Source organism: Ambystoma mexicanum, chromosome 8 (genome assembly GCF_040938575.1).
Source record: "Ambystoma mexicanum isolate Mex_15411 chromosome 8, UKY_AmexF1_1, whole genome shotgun sequence".
Taxonomy (NCBI): Eukaryota; Metazoa; Chordata; class Amphibia; order Caudata; family Ambystomatidae; genus Ambystoma; species Ambystoma mexicanum.
Genome location: NC_090929.1, coordinates 3,056,948 through 3,081,614, shown reverse-complemented (window position 1 = coordinate 3,081,614; position 24,667 = coordinate 3,056,948). Strand labels below are relative to the sequence as shown.

The 24,667-nt window shown below is 48.8% G+C and overlaps 1 protein-coding gene across 2 annotated transcripts in view; it reads right to left on the bottom strand.

Annotated features, from left to right (window-relative positions):
• Positions 1-24,667, bottom strand: part of COL27A1 (collagen type XXVII alpha 1 chain) — a 1,990,256-nt gene that overhangs the window by 52,214 nt on the left and 1,913,375 nt on the right. For both annotated transcript variants that reach the window (XM_069609095.1, XM_069609096.1), the window contains exon 60: positions 9,038-9,256. In XM_069609095.1, the coding sequence (XP_069465196.1) occupies positions 9,038-9,256 (219 nt within the window). The remainder of the gene's footprint in view (positions 1-9,037; positions 9,257-24,667) is intronic.

The window sequence follows — 24,667 nt, the reverse complement described above, 5'->3', positions numbered from 1 at the left end:
TGCAGGTGCCTGCATCATATCCCCAACCCCAGGTGTTAGGCAGAATCACATGCAGTACCCTTTGGGAACACTACACACAATTAAGACTACAAGTGTAAGTACAATTTCACCTTTGGTAAAAGCCTCTACTACACAGTTATGTGGTAGCAGTGGCTGAGCAGCCAGACTTATCTCAAGAGTAAAGTGAGCAGTACAACAGGTTACACAAAGAACTAGCAAATACAGTTATTCAAACAACCACTTACTCGAGTTTCTTGGTAAAAGAATATACATTTATTTACACAGTCATTTGGAAAACATTCCACTAGTAAGAGCAGCTCAATATCACAATCTAATATACTACAGTACACAACCAATCAGTTTCTGAACAAGTTCAGTTACTTTAAAAAGGGGTAAAAACACAAGGTTATAAGAATCAACAGTACAAATACTTTCATAGGCAGGGCAAAGGGTTTCAGTTCACTACAACGAGCAGTTCAATTCAATAGGCCTGGGCCAAAGTCAATGGTTCAGAGTCCTGTATAGATAGCACAGTTCTGGTAGTAAACGGTAAAGTCTTTGCCATGGATCTTAGAAGAATTTGGTCAGACAAAAAGTTAGATGTTGGTTTAGGGAAGGACAAGCCTTAAAAGTCTGGAAAGTTTTACAAACATTCACCGCGGCCGAACAGAGTTCTGCACAGCACTTGCACAGCACCTTGTAAGTGAAGAAAAGCTGTAGCTGAAGCAGTTGTTCCTGGCAGTTCCTGCAGATCTCGCTGTTCCTGAGCTTCAGTTGCGAGGACAAGAAGGAGGACGTCCGGAGGTTCCTGAACTGCTGAGGGAAGAGGCCACAAGCTTGGAAAAATGTCAGTTTAAGGAGTGAGTGCCTTAAAGACACGAACTGGTATCCTTCCCACTGGCTATCCGGTTTTCAACAGCACTCTGGAGAAAATTCGACCAGTATGGGGACGGAGTCCAGGCGGCTTACGAATTGGTTGTTCCCATCAAACTCAAGGGAAGAAGTTAACCTTGAAGGGCTTCTCTGTCGATGGAGTTTCAGGCAATTCAGACCTGCAGCAGCGCTTCACCAGTCGTCCAGGAGTTGCAGCAGACCTCTTCCTTCAGCTCGTCTTTGGTTCTTTCGTTCCAGTGGTCGACTCTGCTTTCCAAGTCCCAGAGACCTGCTTTTAAACATTTTTCCTCCATTTAATTCCAGCCCAGCTGTCACTCACACAGCAGGGTGGCTGTCCTTTCTGGACAGCCAGCCGGCCAATCACGCCAGAGGGCATTCAGGTCTCCTAGGAGACTAAGCACAGGGAGTTTTGGGCACCTCCCTCACATCCTGTCCACCCGAGACACTCTGGCGCCAGAGGAGGGCTTCTGCACTGAAGCCCGCCAAAGGCCAACAAACTAAGGGACCAAACCTGGTTTGGCATGCAGATACAAACACAAGTAGGACCTTTCCAAAAAGAAATGGTGAAAAAAGTTGACCAGTCTGTTTTTACAGATAGGTCTTGGGCGCCATCTTGGAAAACATGGCTGACCCGATTTTTAGCTACCGGTGTTCGCTGTCGGGAAAAGTTATGGTAGTTTGTTTAAAACCACTGCCACCAGTCATTTCAAGTGGGAAAGGGTAACATTTGACTGCTACATGAGTGTTTTGACTCAGGGAATGCTAGGCAACCCCTCCAGCACTCTACAGGAAGATAGTGTGTACTGGGTCTGTACATTTAAAGAGACTAGTAAAGTCAATTTAACTTTACATGCTCTGGGAGACAGTAGTCAGTCTCAGAGAAGGTATTTAAACCTTGGGGAGTCTGAAAGACACCCCTGTGCCACTGCACTGGAGGTGCTGTGTGACACACAGAAAAAGATGATGCCTATGGAGTTGTTTTAAAACTCCATAACCAAAGAACACAAAAGTAAAACACACATAAAAATACATGGAAGAGTGGGGAAAAAAAGGCTCACACTCTTCCCAGGTTAAAATTCAGATCCTAGAAATCAGCAAAGTTGCTGGGGGTCTCAAAAGGTAAGGGAAATGAGCACATTCTTGAGAATTCTCCCTAACACTAGGTCTCAGTGGTTGGCTATGCAGGTGCCTGCCTCATATGCCCCACCCCAGGTCTCAGTGGTTGGCTATGCGGGTGGCTGCCTCATATCTCCACCCCAGGTCTCAGTGGTTGGCTATGCGGGTGGCTGCCTCATATCCCCCACCCCAGGTCTCAGTGTCTGGCTATGCAGGTGCCTGCCTCATATCCCCCACTCCAGGTCTCAGTGGTTGGCTATGCAGGTGCCTGCCTCATATCCCCCACTCCAGGTCTCAGTGGTTGGCTATGCAGGTGCCTGCTTCATATCCCCATCCCAGGTCTCGGTGGCTGGCTATGCAGGTGGCTGCCTCATATCCCCCACCCGAGGTCTCAGTGGTTGGCTATGCGGGTGCCTGCCTCATATCCCCCACCCCAGGTCTCAGTGTCTGGCTGTGCGGGTGGCTGCCTCATATCCCCCACCCCAGGTCTCAGTGTCTGGCTATGCGGGTGGCTGCCTCATATCCCCCACCCCAGGTCTCAGTGGTTGGCTGTGCGGGTGACTGCCTCATATCCCCCACCCCACATCTCTGTGGTTGGCTATGCGGGTGGCTGCCTCATATCCCTCACCCCAGGTCTCAGTGGTTGGCTATGCGGGTGGCTGCCTCATATCCCCCACCCCAGGTCTCAGTGTCTGGCTATGCAGGTGCCTGCCTCATATCCCCACACCAGGTCTCAGTGGTTGCCTATGCAGGTGCCTGCCTCATATCCCCATCCCAGGTCTCGGTGGCTGGCTATGCAGGTGGCTGCTTCATATCCACCCCAGGTCTTGGTGGCTTGCTATGCAGGTGGCTGCCTCATATCCCCCATCCCAGGTCTCAGTGTCTGGCTATGCAGGTGCATGCCACATATCCCCAACCCAGGTCTCAGTGGTTGGCTATGCGGGCGGCTGCCTCATATCCCCACCCCAGGTCTCAGTGGTTGGCTATGCAGGTGGCTGTCTCATAGCCTCCACCCCAGGTCTCAGTGGTTGGCTATGCGGGTGGCTGCCTCATATCCCCCACCCCAGGTCTCGGTGTCTGGCTATGCTGGTGTCTGCCTCATATCCCCCACCCCAGGTCTCGGTGGCTGGCTATGTGGGTGTCTGCCTCATATCCCCCACCCTAGATCTCAGTGGTTGGGTATGCAGGAGGCCGCATCATATCCCCAACCCCAGGTCTCTGTGGTTGGCTGTGCAGGTGCCTGCATCACATCCCGACCCCAGGTCTCTGTGGTTGGCTGTGCAGGTGCCTGCATCACATCCCCGACCCCAGGTCTCAGTGGTTGGCTATACGGGTGCCTATGCCATATCCCCCACCCCAGGTCTCAGTGGTTGGCTATGCAGGTGGCTGTCTCATATCCTCCACCCCAGGTCATAGTGGTTGGCTATGGGGTGCCTGCATCCTAGCTGCCAGGTGTCTGTTAGTGTTCGGCTATGGCAAGTAGTGACTGATTATGACATGCCTGCCCCATATGCTCAACACAGGCCTCGGGTGGTGGTTGGCTATGGCAGTCCTGCACCTTATGCTCAACACAGGCCTCGGGTGGTGGTTGGCTATGACAGTCCTGCACCATATGCTCAACACAGGCCTCGGGTGGTGGTTGGCTATGACATGCCTGCACCATATGCTCAACACAGGCCTCGGGTGGTGGTTGGCTATGACATGCCTGTACCATATGCTCAATACAGGCCTCGGGTGGTGGTTGGCTATGACATGCCTGCACCATATGCTTAACACAGGCCTCCCATGGTGGTTGGCTATGACAAGCCTGCACCATATACTCAATACAGGCCTCAGGGGGTGGTTGGCTATGACATTCCTGCACCATATGCTCAATACAGGCCTCGGGTGGTGGTTGGCTATGACATGCCTGCACCATATGCTCAACACAGGCCTCAAGTGGTGGTTGGCTATGGCAGTCCTGCACCTTATGCTCAACACAGGCCTCAGGTGGTGGCTGGCTATGACATGCCTGTACCATATGCTCAACACAGGCCTCAGGTGGTGGTTGGCTATGGCAGTGCTGCGCCTTATGCTCAACACAGGCATCAGGTGGTGGTTGGCTATGGCAGTCCTGCACCTTATGCTCAACACAGGCCTCATGTGGTGGTTGGCTAGGGCAGTCCTGCACCTTATGCTCAACACAGGCCTCCGGTGGTGGTTGGCTATGACATGCCTGCACCATATGCTCAACACAGGCCTCGGGTGGTGGTTGGCTATGGCAGTCCTGCACCTTATGCTCAACACAGGCCTCAGGTGGTGGTTGGTTATGGCATTCCTGCACCTTATGCTCAACACAAGCCTCAGGTGGTGGTTGGTTATGACATGCCTGCACCATATGCTCAACACAGGCCTCAGGTGGTGTTTGTCTATGACATGCTGGCACCACATGCTCAAGCCAGGCCTCAGGTGTTGGTTGGTTGGTTACCTCAGGTTGTGTTTGGCTATGGCATGTCGTCTTTAGAATTGTCATCGCCTCTCTTCTGGAACAGCCATTCTCCTGCGCCTGAATTTGATGTCCACCCTCATTCTTGAATTTGCCACTGCTTTTTCTTTGGAATTGCCATTGCCTCTCTTCTGGAACAGCGTTCTCATTCAATGTCCACCCTCATTCATGAACGTTTCACTACTTCGTCTTTGGAATTGCCATCGCCTCTCTTCTGGAACAACCGTTCTCATTTGATGTCCACCCTCATTCATGAATGTGCCACTACTTCGTCTTTGGAATTGCCATTGCCTCTCTTCTGGAACAGCCATTCTCCTGCACCTGAATTTGATGTCCACCCTCATACATGAATTTGCTACTACTTCAACTTTGGAATTTCCATCGCCTCTCTTCTGGAACAGCCGTTCTGCTGCATCTGGATTGGATGTCCACCCTCATTCATGAACATGCCACTACTTCATCTTTGGAATTTCCATCGCCTCTCTTCTGGAACAGCCGTTCTCCTGCACCTGAATTTGATGCCCACCCTCATTCATGAAGGTGCCACTACTTCGTCTTTGGAATTGCCATCGCCTCTCTTCTAGAACATCCATTCTGCACCTGGATTGGATGTCCACCCTCATTCATGAATGGGCCACTACTTTGTCTTTGGAATTGCCATTGCCTCTCTTCTGGAACAGCTGCTCTCCTGCACCTGGATTCGATGTCCACCCTCATTCATGAACTTGCACCTACTTTGTCTTTGGAATTGTCATCGCCCCTCTTCCGGAACAGCTGTTCTCCTGCACCTGGATTCAATGTACACCCTCATTCATAAACGTGCCACTACTTCGTCTTTGGAATTGCCATCGCCACTCTTCCAGAACAGCCGTACTCCTGCACCTGGATTCGATGTCCACCCTCATTCATGAACTTGCCACTACTTCATCTTTGGAATTGCCACTGCCACTGCCACTCTTACGGAACAGCCATAATCCTGCACCTGGATTCAATGCCACCCTCATTCATGAACTTGCCACTACTTCGTCTTGGAAAATTCCATCGCCTTTCCCTGGAACAGCTGTTCGCATTCAATAGCCACCCTCATTCATGAACGTGCCACTACTTTGTCTTTGGAATTGCCATCGCCTCTCTTCTGGAACAGCTGTTCTCATTCGATGTCCACCTTCATTTATGAACGTCTCACTACTTTGTCTTTGGAATTGCCATTGCCTCTCTTCTGGAACAGCCGTTCTCCTGCACCTGGATTGGAGGTCCACCCTCAGTCATGAACGTGCAACTACTTTGTCTTTGGAATTGCCATAGCCTCTCTTCTAGAACATCCGTTCTGCACCTGGATTGGATGTCCACCCTCATTCATGAATGGGCCACTACTTTGTCTTTCGAATTGCCATTGCCTCTCTTCTGGAACAGCTATTCTCCTGCGCCTGGATTCGATGTCCACCCTCATTCATGAATGTGCCACTACTTCGTCTTTGGAATTGCCATTGTCTCTTTTCTGGAACAGCCGTACTCCTGCACCTGGATTCGATGTCCACCCTCATTCATGAACTTGCCACTACTTCGTCTTTGGAATTGCCATCGCCCCTCTTCTGGAACAGCTGTTCTCCTGCACCTGGATTCAATGTCCACCCTCATTCATAAACGTGCCACTACTTTGTCTTTGGAATTTTATTCAACACTCTTCCAGAACAGCCATACTCCTGCACCTGGATTCGATGTCCACCCTCATTCATGAACTTGCCACTACTTCGTCTTTGGAATTGCCATTGCCACTCTTCCAGAACAGCCATACTCCTGCACCGGGATTCGATGTCCACCCTCATTCATGAATGTGCCACTACTCCGTCTTTGGAATTGCCATTGCCTCTCTTCTGGAACAGCCGTTCTGCACCTGTATTGGATGTCCACCCTCATTCATGAATGTGCCACTACTTCGTCTTTGGAATTGCCATTGCCACTGTTAGGAAGAATTCTCCAGAATGGCTAATTTCCCTTACCTACTGAGTCCCTCAGCAGCTTTGCTGGATTTCTAGGATTTATTTTTTCACCTGGTAAGAGGTGAGCCTTTTTATCCCACTCTTACATGTGTTTTGCTGTGTGTGTTTAACATTTTCTTGTGTTCATAGACTGTGGAGCCTCACCTACTCCATAGGCATCATTTTTTTTACTGTGTGTCACACAGCACCTTCAGTGCAGTGACACAGGGTTGTCTTTTAGACTTCCCAACTCATTCTCCATTTTCTGGGACTGACTACTGTCTCCCAGAACAAGTAAAGTTGCCATTGACTTTATTAGTCTTTTTAAAATCCACAGACCCAGTACAAACTATCTTTCATAGAGTACTGAGAAGGGTTAATACTTATCCCTTTTTGTCTGTTTCTCTTGGAGCAATGTTTTGCTCTCTTTTCATAAAGACTTGGCTGGTGGCAGTGGTAACTAACTACCCTATTTTTCCTACCGCGGTTATCTTAAATAACCTTGGTATTGTTTTATGCTATCTTGGTAGCCTCAAACTTAAACCCGCTAGACCATATACGTTTTTATATGGTTCTGGCTGGGTTTATTCGCCATTTCTTTTTGAAAATGTCTCTTGTGTTTTACTCTGCGTGCCTAACCAGGTTTGGTCCCTTTGTTCACCGTCCTTTCTCGGGCTTCCACCCAGAAGCCCTAATTAGGTGCCTGAAAGTCTGGGTAGGCAGGATGTGAGGGAGGGGTTTTAGGACCCCTGCCATGGGTTCCCTTGGTAACCCAAGTCGCACTCCTGTTTGATTGGCTAGGTGACTGTCCTGCCAGGACAGCCACCCTGCTGTGTGATTGACAGCCAGGCTGTGTGAATGGGGGAAAACTGCATAAAAAGCAGGTCTCTGGGTCTGGAAAGGCAGAGTCGCCACTGGAACGAAAGAACCGACGAGGAGCTGACAGAAGAGGACCCCTGCAACGACTGAACCACACGGTGAAGCCCTGCTGCAGGTCTGAATCTTCAGACTCCAACGACAGAGAAGATCTACCAGGAATCTTCTTCCCCTGAGCTGGTGGGACCAACCAGTTCGCCCAAACTGCAAGCCAGGACTCCCTCCTCTGGTCGGATTTGCTGTACAGAGCTACAGTGAACGGGATAGCCAGGAAGGTCGAACCCTGCTTGGGTTTTAAGGAGCGCACCTTTTATTTGTTGGTTTGCTCTGCTGCTGGTTTCTTCCCTGGGCAGTGCAGGACCCTCCAGTCTTCTTACTTCATGTCATCCGACAGTCGCTTCAGGAACCATGAGCCTGCAGGACCTGCCAGGACCGTCTGCCTCAGCTACAGCTTCTTCTCCATTTAAAGGTACTGTGCAAATCCGGTTGTTTGTTTCGTCCAGCCGCGGTGAAGGTGTGTGAAATCTTTCTTCAATCTGAGGGGTTGTCCTTCTCTACTCTTTAAACTAACTTTTCTACCGACCAACTTCGTCATTAACTCTTGGCTAAGACTTAACCGCGAACTACCCTGAACTGGGTGATCTTGAGCAAAGACTTTGGTCCCTTGACTTTGGGCCAGGCCCCTTTAATTTGATTTCCTTGCTATAGTTCCTTTTTCTAGATTGCCCTGCTTACTTACTTGTTGGTGTTGTTCAATTCTTGCCTAACTTTGTCTTTCCCTCCCTTTTAAATTGCTGGAGTGCCATTTTGCTCACACTTCATTTTGAGCCTAACCTGTCCAGAATCTATTGGGTGTGGTGTAGTGTATTAACAGTGTGATTTTTCAACTGCTTTACTTTATTGAAATGTTATATAACTGATGTGTAAATAAATGTATATTCTTTTACTCAGAAACCTTGAGTCAGTGTTTGTTTGAATCCTAGTAATTGATGTCCTTTGTGTGACTATTGATACTGCTCACTTTACTCTTAAGATAAGTCTGGCTGCTCAGCCATCGCTACCACTTTTACTGTGTAGTACAGGCTTGTACCAAAGGTGAATGTGTACTGTCACTTTTAGTATTAATTGTATGCAGTGTTCCAAAGGGCACTGCATATAATTCTGCCTAACAGCCACTCTTCCGGAACAGCCGTTCTCCTGCGCCTGGATTCGATGTCCGCCCTTTATGGAATTGTTGTCTGTGTCCACTCAGGCAAATGTACACGCTGGATCCCGCCCCCTCAAGCATCACGTATTGTCTTCTGGGAATCCCGTTCCTGCTGTTCATATTTCTCATATCTACACTTTGTGCTTTTTTGTTCTCCAGTTTGTCACACACTTTTCATTCATTCACCTTAAGAATGATTTCTATTCCTATTACTGGGGTAGTTATTGAGCACAGACCAAGCTTCAGGAGGCAATGGAGGGCTTTACAAGTTACAGTGGATGAACAATCCTTGAGCCAGGAAATAGGGAACCCGCCCCCCCTGCCTCCCCCTCACCAAACAACGCTACTCACAATGCTGCACTACAAGCACTACCATATGAATACACATTATTGAGAGTTTCACAAGCCTACACATGATCTCAACATGGATGACAGGAAGTGACACACAGTGCAATCGTCTGATGAACCCAGTCTCCTTACCCTGCAATCGTCCAGCGCCACCTCTGGCTGGAACTGCCCTCCAGCCTCAAACATCTGCCCGTTCCAGGCCTTGAAACGCACAGCTTTCTGGGGTGCTTGGCTGTCAAGACCCCCCTGCCACACGCTGACATTTAGGCAGTGGATGGTGACGTGCTGGACCGCCTCCGAGCTGAGCAGGTGCAGGAAATTCATCTGGACTCGACCCACATCAAAGTCGAGCTGTGGAGAGAGAAGGCGATGACGTCATTGCACTAGAGAGACCCTCGGGCGCCTAACCTGGGAGGGGCGGGGGTCTACAGGCAGATGCACAGGGGAAGCTGGTGTACACGCCAGGGGTGCAATGGCAATGCGTGCGGAGGGTTGCGAAATGTGTGATGGACCTGATTGGGAGGTAGACATTGAGGACAGCTAGGGGTGCAAGGGTGGTGCATTCAGGGAAGGCAGGTGCTGAAGCAGAGTGTGCACTGGAAGGGGGCGGGGGTACTGAAGACAGGTGTGCACCGAGCCGGGTTCCTCACTGTAGCAGGGGCGCACTACAGAAGTCCAGACACGTAAGCAGGGTGCACAGTGAACGAAGGGTGGGCATCCAGCAGGGTGAACGCTAAGGAGCATGGGCACTAAACAGTCCATACTGTAGAAGGCTGGGCACTAAAATAGGGTGCCCGCTGAAGGAGAATATATATTCATGTGAGAATATAACCGAGGGCATTGGAGGCGAAGGGTGGCACGCAGAGCCCTGCAGTAAAACATGATCCTCAGGGGGCATTCAAGTGGGTATGAGGGCACAGGAGAGATGTCTTCAGAAGGGGAAACACGCAAATACAGTAGGCGGCATATGTACCACTGTGAGAGGTGGACAGTAGTGAGCATTAGAGTGTAAGAGGTGGAAAGAAGAGAACATTCCAGAGTGAGAGGTGGACAGCAGAGAGCATTATGGACAGCAGAGAGCATTAAAGTGTGAGAGGTGGAAATCAGAGAGCATTAGAGTGTGAGAGGTGGACAGCAGAGAGCATTATGTACAGCAGTGAGCATTCAAGTGTGAGAGGTGGAAATCAGAGAGCATTAGAGTGTGAGAGGTGGACAGCAGAGAGCATTATGGACAGCAGAGAGCATTGAAGTGTGAGAGGTGGAAATCAGAGAGCATTAAAGTGTGAGAGGTGGACAGCAGAGAACATTATGGACAGCAGAGAGCATTAAAGTGTGAGAGGTGGAAATCAGAGAGCATTAGAGTGTGAGGGGTGGACAACAGAGAGCATTATGGACAGCAGAGAGCATTAAATTGTGAGAGGTGGAAATCAGAGAGCATTAGAGTGTGAGAGGTGGACAACAGAAAGCATTGTGGACAGTAGAGAGCATTAACATGTGAGAGGTGGAAATCAGAGAGCATTAGAGTGTGAGAGGTGGACAGCAGAGAGCATTACGGACAGCAGAAAGCATTACAGTGTGAGAGGTGGACAGCAGAAAGCATTGTGGACAGCAGAGAGTATTAGTGTGTGAGAGGTGGACAACAGAGAGCATTAGTGTGAGTGGTGACAGCAGAGAGCATTCGCTTGTGAGAGATGGACAGTAGAGAGCATTAGAGTTAAGAGATGGACAGAAGAGAGCATTAGAGCATGAGAGGTGGACAGCAGAGAGCATTAGAGTGTAGGCGATGGACAGCAGAGATCATTACAGTGTAGGAGATGGACACCAGAGAGCATTCGAGTGTGAGACATGGATAGTAGAGAGAATTAGAGTGTGGGAGGTAGACAGTAGAGAGCATTAGAATGTGAGAGGTGGACAACAGAGAGCATTACAGTGTGAGAGATGGACAACAAAGAGCATTATAGTGTGCGATGTGGACAGCAGAGAGCATTAGAGTGTGAGGGATGGACAGCAGAGAGTATTAGAGTGTGAGAGGTGGACAGCAGAAAGCATTAGAGTGTCAGAGATGGACAGCGGAGAGCATTAGAGTGTGAGAGATGAACAGAAGAGTGCATTAGAGTGTGAGAAGTGGACAGTAGAGAGCACTTGAGTGCTAGAGGTGGAGAGTAGAGAGCACTTGAGTGTGAGAGATGAACAGCAGTGCGCACTAGAGTGTGAGAGATGAACAGCAGAGCACATTAGAGTGTGAGAGGTGGACAGTAGAGAGCACTTGAGTGTGAGAGGTGGACAGTAGAGAGCACTTGAGTGTGAGAGATAATCAGCAGAGCGCATTAGACTGTGAGAGATGAACAGCAGAGCACCTTACAGTGTGAGAGGTGGACAGCAGAGAGCATTAGAGTGTGAGAGATGGACCGCAGAGAGCATTAGAGTGTGAGAGATGGACTGCAGAGAGCTATAGAGTTCGAGAAGTGGACAGCGGGGAGCATTAGAGTGTGAGAAGTGGACAGCAGATAGCATTCGAGTGTGAGAGATGAACAGCAGAGCGCATTAGAGTGTGAGAGGTGGACAGTAGAGAGCACTTGAGTGTGAGAGATGATCAGCAGAGTGCATTAGACTGTGAGAGATGAACAGCAGAGCGCATTACAGTGTGAGAGGTGGACAGCTGAGAGCATTAGAGTATTAGAGATGGACCGCAGAGTGCATTAGAGTGTGAGAGATGGACCGCAGAGAGCATTGAAGTGTGAGAGGTGGAAATCAGAGAACATTAGAGTGTGAGGGGTGGACAACAGAGAGCATTATGGACAGCAGAGAGCATTAAAGTGTGCGAGGTGGAAATCAGAGAGCATTAGAGTGTGAGAGGTGGACAGCAGAAAGCATTGTGGACAGTAGAGAGCATTAATGTGTGAGAGGTGGAAATCAGAGAGCATTAGAGTGTGAGAGGTGGACAGCAGAGAGCATTACGGACAGTAGAGAGCATTACAGTGTGAGAGGTGGACAGCAGAAAACATTGTGGATAGCAGAGAGTATTAGAGTGTGAGAGGTGGACAACAGAGAGCATTCATGTGAGAGGTGGACAGTAGAGAGCATTAGAGTGTAACATATGGACAGAAGAGAGTATTAGAGTATGAGAGGTGGACAGCAGAGAGCATTAGAGTGTAGGCGATGGACAGCAGAGATCATTACAGTGTGGGAGATGGACACCAGAGAGCATTCGAGTGTGAGAGATGGACAGTAGAGAGAATTAGAGTGTGGGAGGTAGACAGTAGAGATCATTAGAGTGTGAGAGGTGGACAACAGAGAGCATTATAGTGTGAGAGATGGACAGCAAAGAGCATTATAGTGTGAGATGTGAACAGCAGAGAGCATTAGAGTGTGAGGGATGGACAGCAGAGAGTATTAGAGTGTGAGAGGTGGACAGCAGAAAGCATTAGAGTGTCAGAGATGGACAGCAGAGAGCATTAGAGTGTAAGAGATGAACATCAGAGTGCATTAGAGTGTGAGAAGTGGACAGTAGAGAGCACTTGAGTGCTAGAGGTGGACAGTAGAGAGCACTTGAGTGTGAGAGATGAACAGCAGAGCGCATTAGAGTGTGAGAGATGAACAGCAGAGCCCATTAGAGTGTGAGAGGTGGACAGTAGAGAGCACTTGAGTGTGAGAGGTGGACAGTAGAGAGCACTTGAGTGTGAGAGATGATCAGCAGAGCGCATTAGACTGTGAGAGATGAACAGCAGAGCGCCTTACAGTGTGAGAGGTGGACAGCAGAGAGCATTAGAGTGTGAGAGATGGACCGCAGACAGCATTAGAGTGTGAGAGATGGACTGCAGAGAGCATTAGAGTGTGAGAAGTGGACAGCGGGGAGCATTAGAGTGTGAGAAGTGGACAGCAGATAGCATTCGAGTGTGAGAGATGAACAGCAGAGCGCATTAGAGTGTGAGAGGTGGACAGTAGAGAGCATTTGAGTGTGAGAGATGATCAGCAGAGTGCATTAGACTGTGAGAGATGAACAGCAGAGCGCATTACAGTGTGAGAGGTGGACAGCAGAGAGCATTAGAGTATGAGAGATGGACCGCAGAGTGCATTAGAGTGTGAGAGATGGACCGCAGAGAGCATTAAAGTGTGAGAGGTGGAAATCAGAGAGCATTAGAGTGTGAGGGGTGGACAACAGAGAGCATTATGGACAGCAGAGAGCATTAAAGTGTGAGAGGTGGAAATCAGAGAGCATTAGAGTGTGAGAGGTGGACAGCAGAAAGCATTGTGGACAGTAGAGAGCATTAACGTGTGAGAGGTGGAAATCATAGAGCATTAGAGTGTGAGAGGTGGACAGCAGAGAGCATTACGGACAGTAGAGAGCATTACAGTGTGAGAGGTGGACAGCAGAGAGCATTAGTGTGAGAGGTGGACAGTAGAGAGCATTCGAGTGTAAGAGATGGACTTAAGAGAGCATTAGAGCATGAGAGATGAACAGCAGAGTGCCTTACAGTGTGAGAGGTGGACAGCAGAGAGCATTAGCGTGTGAGAGATGGACCGCAGACAGCATTAGAGTGTGAGAGATGGACTGCAGAGAGCATTAGAGTGTGAGAAGTGGACAGCGGGGAGCATTAGAGTGTGAGAAGTGGACAGCAGATAGCATTCGAGTGTGAGAGATGAACAGCAGAGCGCATTAGAGTGTGAGAGGTGGACAGTAGAGAGCATTTGAGTGTGAGAGATGATCAGCAGAGCACATTAGACTGTGAGAGATCAACAGCAGAGCGCATTACAGTGTGAGAGGTGGACAGCAGAGAGCATTAGAGTATGAGAGATGGACCGCAGAGTGCATTAGAGTGTGAGAGATGGACCGCAGAGAGCATTAAAGTGTGAGAGGTGGAAATCAGAGAGCATTAGAGTGTGAGAGGTGGACAGCAGAAAGCATTGTGGACAGTAGAGAGCATTAACGTGTGAGAGGTGGAAATCAGAGAGCATTAGAGTGTGAGAGGTGGACAGCAGAGAGCATTACAGACAGTAGAGAGAATTACAGTGTGAGAGGTGGACAGCAGAGAGCATTAGTGTGAGAGGTGGACAGTAGAGAGCATTAGAGTGTAAGAGATGGACTTAAGAGAGCATTAGAGCATGAGAGGTGGACAGCAGAGAGCATTAGAGTGTAGGCGATGGACAGCAGAGATCATTACAGTGTGGGAGATGGACACCAGAGAGCATTTGAGTGTGAGAGATGGACAGTAGAGAGAATTAGAGTGTGGGAGGTAGACAGTAGAGAGCATTAGAGTGTGAGAGATGGACAGCAAAGAGCATTATAGTGTGAGGTGTGGACAACAGAGAGCATTATGGACAGCAGAGAGCATTAAAGTGTGAGAGGTGGAAATCAGAGAGCATTAGAGTGTGAGAGGTGGACAGCAGAAAGCATTGTGGACAGTAGAGAGCATTAACGTGTGAGAGGTGGAAATCAGAGAGCATTAGAGTGTGAGAGGTGGACAGCAGAGAGCATTACGGACAGTAGAGAGCATTACAGTGTGAGAGGTGGACAGCAGAGAGCATTAGTGTGAGAGGTGGACAGTAGAGAGCATTAGAGTGTAAGAGATGGACTTAAGAGAGCATTAGAGCATGAGAGGTGGACAGCAGAGAGCATTAGAGTGTAGGCGATGGACAGCAGAGATCATTACAGTGTGGGAGATGGACACCAGAGAGCATTTGAGTGTGAGAGATGGACAGTAGAGAGAATTAGAGTGTGGGAGGTAGACAGAAGAGAGAGCATTAGAGTGTGAGAGATGGACAGCAAACAGCATTATAGTGTGAGGTGTGGACAGCAGAGAGCATTAGAGTGTGAGAGATGGACAACAGAGTGTATTGTAGTGTGAGAGGTGGACAGCAGAAAGCATTAGAGTGTCAGAGGTGGACAGCAGAGAGCATTATAGTGTGAGATGTGGACAGCAGAGAGCATTAGAGTGTGAGAGATGGACAGCAGAGAGCATTAGAGTGTGAGAGGTGGACAGAAGAGAGCACTTGAGTGTGAGAGGTGGACACCAGAGAGCATTAGAGTGTGAGGGATGGACAGCAGAGAGCATTAGAGTGTGAGAGGTGGACAGCAGAGCGCATTAGAGTGTGAGAGGTGGACAGTAGAGAGCACTTGAGTGTGAGAGGTGGACAGTAGAGGGCACTGGAGTGTGAAAGATGAACAGTAGAGAGCACTTGAGTGTGAGAGATGAACAGCAGAATGCATTAGAGTGTGAGAGGTGGAAACCAGAGAGCATTAGAGTGTGAGAGATGGACAGTAGAGAGCATTAGAGTGTGAGAGGTGGACAGTAGAGAGCACTTGAGTGTGAGAGGTGGACAGTAGAGAGCACTTGAGTGTAAGAGATGAACAGCAGAGCGCATTAGAGTGTCAGAGGTGGACAGCATAGAGCAGTAGAGTGTGAGAGATGAACAGCATAGTGCATTAGAGTGTGAGAAGTGGACAGTAGAGAGCACTTGAGTGCTAGAGGTGGACAGTAGAGAGCACTTGAGTGTGAGAGATGAACAGCAGAGCGCATTAGAGTGTGAGAGATGAACAGCAGAGCGCATTAGAGTGTGAGAGGTAGACAGTAAAGAGCACTTGAGTGTGAGAGGTGGACAGTAGAGAGCACTTGAGTGTGAGAGCTGATCAGCAGAGCGCATTAGACTGTGAGAGGTGGACAGAAGAGAGCACTTGAGTGTGAGAGGTGGACACCAGAGAGCATTAGAGTGTGAGGGATGGACAGCAGAGAGCATTAGAGTGTGAGAGGTGGACACCAGAGCGCATTAGAGTGTGAGAGGTGGACAGTAGAGAGCACTTGAGTGTGAGAGGTGGACAGTAGAGGGCACTGGAGTGTGAAAGATGAACAGTAGAGAGCACTTGAGTGTAAGAGATGAACAGCAGAATGCATTAGAGTGTGAGAGGTGGAAACCAGAGAGCATTAGAGTGTGAGAGATGGAAATCAGAGAGCATTAGAGTGTGAGGGGTGGACAACAGAGAGCATTATAGACAGCAGAGAGCATTAAAGTGTGAGAGGTGGAAATCAGAGAGCATTAGAGTGTGAGAGGTGGACAGCAGAAAGCATTGTGGACAGTAGAGAGCATTAACGTGTGAGAGGTGGAAATCAGAAAGCATTAGAGTGTGAGAGGTGGACAGTAGAGAGCACTTGAGTGTGAGAGATGGACCGCAGAGTGCATTAGAGTGTGAGAGATGGACCGCAGAGAGCATTAAAGTGTGAGAGGTGGACAGCAGAGAGCATTAGAGTATGAGAGATGGACCGCAGAGTGCATTAGAGTGTGAGAGATGGACCGCAGAGAGCATTAAAGTGTGAGAGGTGGAAATCAGAGAACATTAGAGTGTGAGGGGTGGACAACAGAGAGCATTATGGACAGCAGAGAGCATTGAAGTGTGAGAGGTGGAAATCAGAGAGCATTAGAGTGTGAGAGGTGGACAGCAGAAAGCATTGTGGACAGTAGAGAGCATTAATGTGTGAGAGGTGGAAATCACAGAGCATTAGAGTGTGAGAGGTGGACAGCAGAGAGCATTACGGACAGTATAGAGCATTACAGTGTGAGAGGTGGACAGTAGAAAACATTGTGGATAGCAGAGAGTATTAGAGTGTGAGAGGTGGACAACAGAGAGCATTAGTGTGAGAGGTGGACAGTAGAGTGCATTAGAGTGTAGGATATGGACAGAAGAGAGCATTAGAGCATGAGAGGTGGACAGCAGAGAGCATTAGAGTGTAGGCGATGGACAGCAGAGATCATTACAGTGTGGGAGATGGACACCAGAGAGCATTCGAGTGTGAGAGATGGACAGTAGAGAGAATTAGAGTGTGGGAGGTAGACAATAGAGAGCATTAGAGTGTGAGAGGTGGACAACAGAGAGCATTAGAGTGTGAGAGATGGTCAGCAAAGAGCATAATGGTGTGAGATGTGGACAGCAGAGAGCATTAGAGTGTGAAGGATGGACAGCAGAGAGTATTAGAGTGTGAGAGGTGGAGAGCAGAAAGCATTAGAGTGTCAGAGATGGACAGCAGAGAGCATTAGAGTGTAAGAGATGAACATCAGAGTGCATTAGAGTGTGAGAAGTGGATAGTAGAGAGCACTTGAGTGCTAGAGGTGGACAGTAGAGAGCACTTGAGTGTGAGAGATGAACAGCAGAGCCCATTAGAGTGTGAGAGGTGGACAGTAGAGAGCACTTGAGTATGAGAGGTGGACAGTAGAGAGGACTTGAGTGTGAGAGATGATCAGCAGAACACATTAGACTGTGAGAGATGAACAGCAGAGCGCCTTACAGTGTGAGAGGTGGACAGCAGAGAGCATTAGAGTGTGAGAGATGGACCACAGAGAGCATTAGAGTGTGAGAGATGGACTGCAGAGAGCATTAGAGTGTGAGAAGTGGACAGCGGGGAGCATTAGAGTGTGAGAAGTGGACAGCAGATAGCATTCGAGTGTGAGAGATGAACAGCAGAGCGCATTAGAGTGTGAGAGGTGGACAGTAGAGAGCATTTGAGTGTGAGAGATGATCAGCAGAGCGCATTAGACTGTGAGAGATGAACAGCAGAGCGCATTACAGTGTGAGAGGTGGACAGCAGAGAGCATTAGAGTATGAGAGATGGACCGCAGAGTGCATTAGAGTGTGAGAGATGGACCGCAGAGAGCATTAAAGTGTGAGAGGTGGAAATCAGAGAGCATTAGAGTGTGAGGGGTGGACAACAGAGAGCATTATGGACAGCAGAGAGCATTAAAGTGTGAGAGGTGGAAATCAGAGAGCATTAGAGTGTGAGAGGTGGACAGCAGAAAGCATTGTGGACAGTAGAGAGCATTAACGTGTGAGAGGTGGAAATCAGAGAGCAGTAGAGTGTGAGAGGTGGACAGCAGAGAGCATTACGGACAGTAGAGAGCATTACAGTGTGAGAGGTCGACAGCAGAGAGCATTAGTGTGAGAGGTGGACAGTAGAGAGCATTAGAGTGTAAGAGATGGACTTAAGAGAGCATTAGAGCATGAGAGGTGGACAGCAGAGAGCATTAGAGTGTAGGCGATGGACAGCAGAGATCATTACAGTGTGGGAGATGGACACCAGAGAGCATTTGAGTGTGAGAGATGGACAGTAGAGAGAATTAGAGTGTGGGAGGTAGACAGTAGAAAACATTAGAGTGTGAGAGATGGACAGCAAAGATCATTATAGTGTGAGGTGTGGACAGCAGAGAGCATTAGAGTGTGAGAGATGGACAGCAGAGTGTATTATAGTGTGAGAGGTGGACAGCAGAAAGCAGTAGAGTGTCAGAGGTGGACAGCAGAGAGAATTATAGTGTGAGATGTGGACAGCAGAGAGCATTAGAGTGTGAGAGATGGACAGCAGAGAGCATTAGAGTGTGAGAGGTGGACAGTAAAGAGCATTTGAGTGTGAGGGATGGACAGTGGAGAGCATTAGAGTGTGAGAAGTGGACAGTAAAGAGAATTAGAGTGTGAGGGATGGACAGCGGAGAGCATTGGAGTGTGAGAGGTGGACAGCAGAGTGCATTAGAGTGTGAGAGGTGGACAGTAGAGAGCACTTGAGTGTGAGAGGTGGACAGTAGAGGGCACTTGAGTGTGAAAGATGAACAGTAGAGAGCACTTGAGTGTGAGAGATGAACAGCGGAATGCAATAGAGTGTGATAGGTGGAAACCAGAGAGCATTAGAGTGTGAGGGATGGACAATAGAGAGCATTAGAGTGTGAGAGGTGGACAGTAGAGAGCACTTGAGTGTGAGAGGTGAACAGTAGAGAGCACTTGAGTGTAAGAGATGAACAGCAGAGCGCATTAGAGTGTCAGAGGTGGACAGCAGAGAGCATTAGAGTGTGAGAGATGAACAGCAGAGTGCATTAGAGTGTGAGAAGTGGACAGTAGAGAGCACTTGAGTGCTAGAGGTGGACAGTAGAGAGCACTTGAGTGTGAGAGATGAACAGCAGAGCGCATTAGAGTGTGAGAGCTGGTCAGCAGAGCGCATTAGAGTGTGAGAGATGGACTGCAGAGAGCATTAGAGTGTGAGAAGTGGACAGCGGGGAGCATTAGAGTGTGAGAAGTGGACAGCAGATAGCATTCGAGTGTGAGAGATGAACAGCAGAGCGCATTAGACTGTGAGAGATGAACAGCAGAGCACATTACAGTGTGAGAGGTGGACAGCAGAGAGCATTAGAGTATGAGAGATGGACCGCAGAGTGCATTAGAGTGTGAGAGATGGACCGCAGAGATCATTAAAGTGTGAGAGGTGGAAATCAGAGAGCATTAGAGTGTTAGGGGTGGACAACAGAGAGCATTATGGACAGCAGAGAGCATTAAAGTGTGAGAGGTGGAAATCAGAGAGCATTTGAGTGTGAGAGGTGGACAGTAGAGAGAATTAGAGTGTGGGAGGTAGACAGTAGAGAGCATTAGAGTGTGAGAGATGGACCGCAGAGAGCATTAAAGTGTGAGAGGTGGACAGCAGAAAGCATTGTGGACAGTAGAGAGCATTAATGTGTGAGAGGTGGAAATCAGAGAGCTTTAGAGTGTGAGAGGTGGACAGCAGAGAGCATTACGGACAGTCGAGAGCATTACAGTGTGAGAGGTGGACAGCAGAAAACATTGTGGATAGCAGAGAGTATTAGAGTGTGAGAGGTGGACAACAGAGAGCATTAGTGTGAGAGGTGGACAGTAGAGAGCATTAGAGTGTAAGATATGGACAGAAGAGAGCATCAGAGCATGAGAGGAGGACAGCAGAGTGCATTAGAGTGTAGGCGATGGACAGCAGAGATCATTACAGTGTGGGAGATGGACACCAGAGAGCATTCGAGTGTGAGAGATGGACAGTAGAGAGAATTAGAGTGTGGGAGGTAGACAGTAGAGAGCATTAGAGTGTGAGAGGTGGACAACAGAGAGCATTAGAGTGTGAGAGATGGACAGCAAAGAGCATTATAGTGTGAGATGTGGACAGCAGAGAGCATTAGAGTGTGAGGGATGGACAGCAGAGAGTATTAGAGTGTGAGAGGTGGACAGCAGAAAGCATTCGAGTGTCAGAGATGGACAGCAGAGAGCATTAGAGTGCAAGAGATGAACATCAGAGTGCATTAGAGTGTGAGAAGTGGACAGTAGAGAGCACTTGAGTGCTAGAGGTGTACAGTAGAGAGCACTTTAGTGTGAGAGATGAACAGCAGAGCGCATTAGAGTGTGAGAGATGAACACCAGAGCGCCTTACAGTGTGAGAGGTGGACAGCAGAGAGCATTAGAGTGTGAGAGATGGACCACAGAGAGCATTAGAGTGTGAGAGATGGACTGCAGAGAGCATTAGAGTGTGAGAAGTGGACAGCGGGGAGCATTAGAGTGTGAGAAGTGGACAGCAGATAGCATTCGAGTGTGGGAGATGAACAGTAGAGCGCATTAGAGTGTGAGAGGTGGACAGTAGAGAGCACTTGAGTGTGAGAGATGATCAGCAGAGCACATTAGATTGTGAGAGATGAACAGCAGAGCGCATTACAGTGTGAGAGGTGGACAGCAGAGAGCATTAGAGTATGAGAGATGGACTGCAGAGTGCATTAGAGTGTGAGAGATGGACCGCGAGAGCATTAAAGTGTGAGAGGTGGAAATCAGAGAGCATTAGAGTGTGAGGGGTGGACAACAGAGAGCATTATGGACAGCAGAGAGCATTAAAGTGTGAGAGGTGGAAATCAGAGAGCATTAGAGTGTGAGAGGTGGACAGCAGAAAGCATTGTGGACAGTAGAGAGCATTAACGTGTGAGAGGTGGAAATCAGAGAGCATTAGAGTGTGAGAGGTGGACAGCAGAGAGCATTAGTGTGAGAGGTGGACAGCAGAGAGCATTACGGACAGTAGAGAGCATTACAGTGTGAGAGGTGGACAGCAGAGAGCATTAGTGTGAGAGGTGGACAGTAGAGAGCATTAGAGTGTAAGAGATGGACTTAAGAGAGCATTAGAGCATGAGAGGTGGACAGCAGAGAGCATTAGAGTGTAGGCGAGGGACAGCAGAGATCATTACAGTGTGGGAGATGGACACCAGAGAGCATTTGAGTGTGAGAGATGGACAGTAGAGAGAATTAGAGTGTGGGAGGTAGACAGTAGAGAGCATTAGAGTGTGAGAGATGGACAGCAAAGAGCATTATAGTGTGAGGTGTGGACAGCAGAGAGCATTAGAGTGTGAGAGATGGACAGCAGAGTGTATTATAGTGTGAGAGGTGGACAGCAGAAAGCACTAGAGTGTCAGAGGTGGACAGCAGAGAGCATTATAGTGTGAGATGTGGACAGCAGAGAGCATTAGAGTGTGAGAGATGGACAGCAGAGAGCATTGGAGTGTGAGAGGCGGACAGTAGAGAGCATTTGAGTGTGAGAGGTGGACACCAGAGAGCATTAGAGTGTGAGGGATGGACAGCGGAGAGCATTAGAGTGTGAGAGGTGGACAGCAGAGCGCATTAGAGTGTGAGAGGTGGACAGTAGAGAACACTTGAGTGTGAGAGGTGGACAGTAGAGGGCACTTGAGTGTGAAAGATGAACAGTAGAGAGCACTTGAGTGTGAGAGATGAACAGCGGAATGCATTAGAGTTTGACAGGTGGAATCCAGAGAGCATTAGAGTGTGAGGGATGGACAGTAGAGAGCATTAGAGTGTGAGAGGTGGACAGTAGAGAGCACTTGAGTCTGAGAGGTGGACAGTAGAGAGCACTTGAGTGTAAGAGATTAACAGCAGAGCGCATTAGAGTGTCAGAGGTGGACAGCAGAGAGCATTAGAGTGTGAGAGATGAACAGCAGAGTGCATTAGAGTGTGAGAAGTGGACAGTAGAGAGCACTTGAGTGCTAGAGGTGGACAGTAGGGAGCACTTGAGTGTGAGAGATGAACAGCAGAGCGCATTAGAGTGTCAGAGATGAACAGCAGAGCGCATTAGAGTGTGAGAGGTGGACAGTAGAGAGCACTTGAGTGTGAGAGGTGGACAGTAGAGAGCACTTGAGTGTGAGAGCTGATCAGCAGAGCGCATTAGAGTGTGAGAGATGGACTGCAGAGAGCATTAGAGTGTGAGAAGTGGACAGCAGGGAGCATTAGAGTGTGAGAAGTGGACAGCAGATAGCATTCGAGTGTGAGAGATGAACAGCAGAGCGCATTAGAGTGTGAGAGGTGGACAGTAGAGAGCACTTGAGTGTGAGAGATGATCAGCAGAGCGCATTAGACTGTGAGAGATGAACAGCAGAGCACATTACAGTGTGAGAGGTGGACAGCAGAGAGCATTAGAGTATGAGAGATGGACCGCAGAGTGCATTAGAGTGTGAGAGATGGACCGCAGAGAACATTAAAATGTGAGAGGTGGAAATCAGAGAGCATTAGAGTGTGAGGGGTGGACAACAGAGAGCATTATGCACAGCAGAGAGCATTAAAGTGTGAGAGGTGGAAATCAGAGAGCATTTGAGTGTGAGAGGTGGACAGCAGAGAGCATTACGGACAGTAGAGAGCATTACAGTGTGAGAGGTGGACAGCAGAGAGCATTAGTGTGAGAGGTGGACAGTAGAGAGCATTAGAGTGTAAGAGATGGACTTAAGAGAGCATTAGAGCATGAGAGGTGGACAGCAGAGAGCATTAGAGTGTAGGCGATGGACAGCAGAGATCATTACAGTGTGGGAGATGGACACCAGAGAGCATTTGAGTGTGAGAGATAGACAGTAGAGAGCATTAGAGTGTGAGAGATGGACAGCAAAGAGCATTATAGAGTGAGGTGTGGACAGCAGAGAGCATTAGAGTGTGAGAGATGGACAGCAGAGTGTATTATAGTGTGAGAGGTGGACAGCAGAAAGCATTAGAGTGTCAGAGGTGGACAGCAGAGAGCATTATAGTGTGAGATGTGGACAGCAGAGAGCATTAGAGTGTGAGAGATGGACAGCAGAGAGCATTAGAGTGTGAGAGGTGGACAGTAGAGAGCACTTGAGTGTGAGAGGTGGACACCAGAGAGCATTAGAGTGTGAGGGATGGACAGGGGAGAGCATTAGAGTGTGAGAGGTGGACAGCAGAGCGCATTAGAGTGTGAGAGGTGGACAGTAGAGAGCACTTGAGTGTGAGAGGTGGACAGTAGAGGGCACTTGAGTGTGAAAGATAAACAGTAGAGAGCACTTGAGTGTGAGAGATGAACAGCGGAATGCATTAGAGTGTGAGAGGTGGAAACCAGAGAGCATTAGAGTGTGAGGGATGGACAGTAGAGAGCATTAGAGTGTGAGAGGTGTACAGTAGAGAGCACTTGAGTGTGAGAGGTGGACAGTAGAGAGCACTTGAGTGTAAGAGATGAACAGCACAGCGCATTAGAGTGTCAGAGGTGGACAGCAGAGAGCATTAGAGTGTGAGAGATGAACAGCAGAGTGCACTAGAGTGTGAGAAGTGGACAGTAGAGAGAACTTGAGTGCTAGAGGTGGACAGTAGAGAGCACTTGAGTGTGAGAGATGAACAGCAGAGCGCATTAGAGTGTGAGAGATGAACAGCAGAGCGCATTAGAGTGTGAGAGGTGGACAGTAGAGAGCACTTGAGTGTGAGAGGTGGACAGTAGAGAGCACTTGAGTGTGAGAGCTGATCAGCAGAGCACATTAGACTGTGAGAGATGAACAGCAGAGCGCATTACAGTGTGAGAGGTGGACAGCAGAGAGCATTAGAGTGTGAGAGATGAACAGCAGAGCGCATTAGAGTGTGAGAGGTGGACAGTAGAGAGCACTTGAGTGTTAGAGATGATCAGCAGAGCGCATTAGACTGTGAGAGATGAACAGCAGAGTGCATTACAGTGTGAGAGGTGGACAGTAGAGAGCACTTGAGTGTGAGAGATGATCAGCAGAGCGCATTAGACTGTGAGAGATGAACAGCAGAGCGCATTACAGTGTGAGAGGTGGACAGCAGAGAACATTAGAGTGTAGGCGATGGACAGCAGAGATCATTAGAGTGTGGGAGATGGACACCAGAGAGCATTTGAGTGTGAGAGATAGACAGTAGAGAGCATTAGAGTGTGAGAGATGGACAGCAAAGAGCATTATAGAGTGAGGTGTGGACAGCAGAGAGCATTAGAGTGTGAGAGATGGACAGCAGAGTGTATTATAGTGTGAGAGGTGGACAGCAGAAAGCATTAGAGTGTCAGAGGTGGACAGCAGAGAGCATTATAGTGTGAGATGTGGACAGCAGAGAGCATTAGAGTGTGAGAGATGGACAGCAGAGAGCATTAGAGTGTGAGAGGTGGACAGTAGAGAGCACTTGAGTGTGAGAGGTGGACACCAGAGAGCATTAGAGTGTGAGGGATGGACAGGGGAGAGCATTAGAGTGTGAGAGGTGGACAGCAGAGCGCATTAGAGTGTGAGAGGTGGACAGTAGAGAGCACTTGAGTGTGAGAGGTGGACAGTAGAGGGCACTTGAGTGTGAAAGATGAACAGTAGAGAGCACTTGAGTGTGAGAGATGAACAGCGGAATGCATTAGAGTGTGAGAGGTGGAAACCAGAGAGCATTAGAGTGTGAGGGATGGACAGTAGAGAGCATTAGAGTGTGAGAGGTGTACAGTAGAGAGCACTTGAGTGTGAGAGGTGGACAGTAGAGAGCACTTGAGTGTAAGAGATGAACAGCACAGCGCATTAGAGTGTCAGAGGTGGACAGCAGAGAGCATTAGAGTGTGAGAGATGAACAGCAGAGTGCATTAGAGTGTGAGAAGTGGACAGTAGAGAGAACTTGAGTGCTAGAGGTGGACAGTAGAGAGCACTTGAGTGTGAGAGATGAACAGCAGAGCGCATTAGAGTGTGAGAGATGAA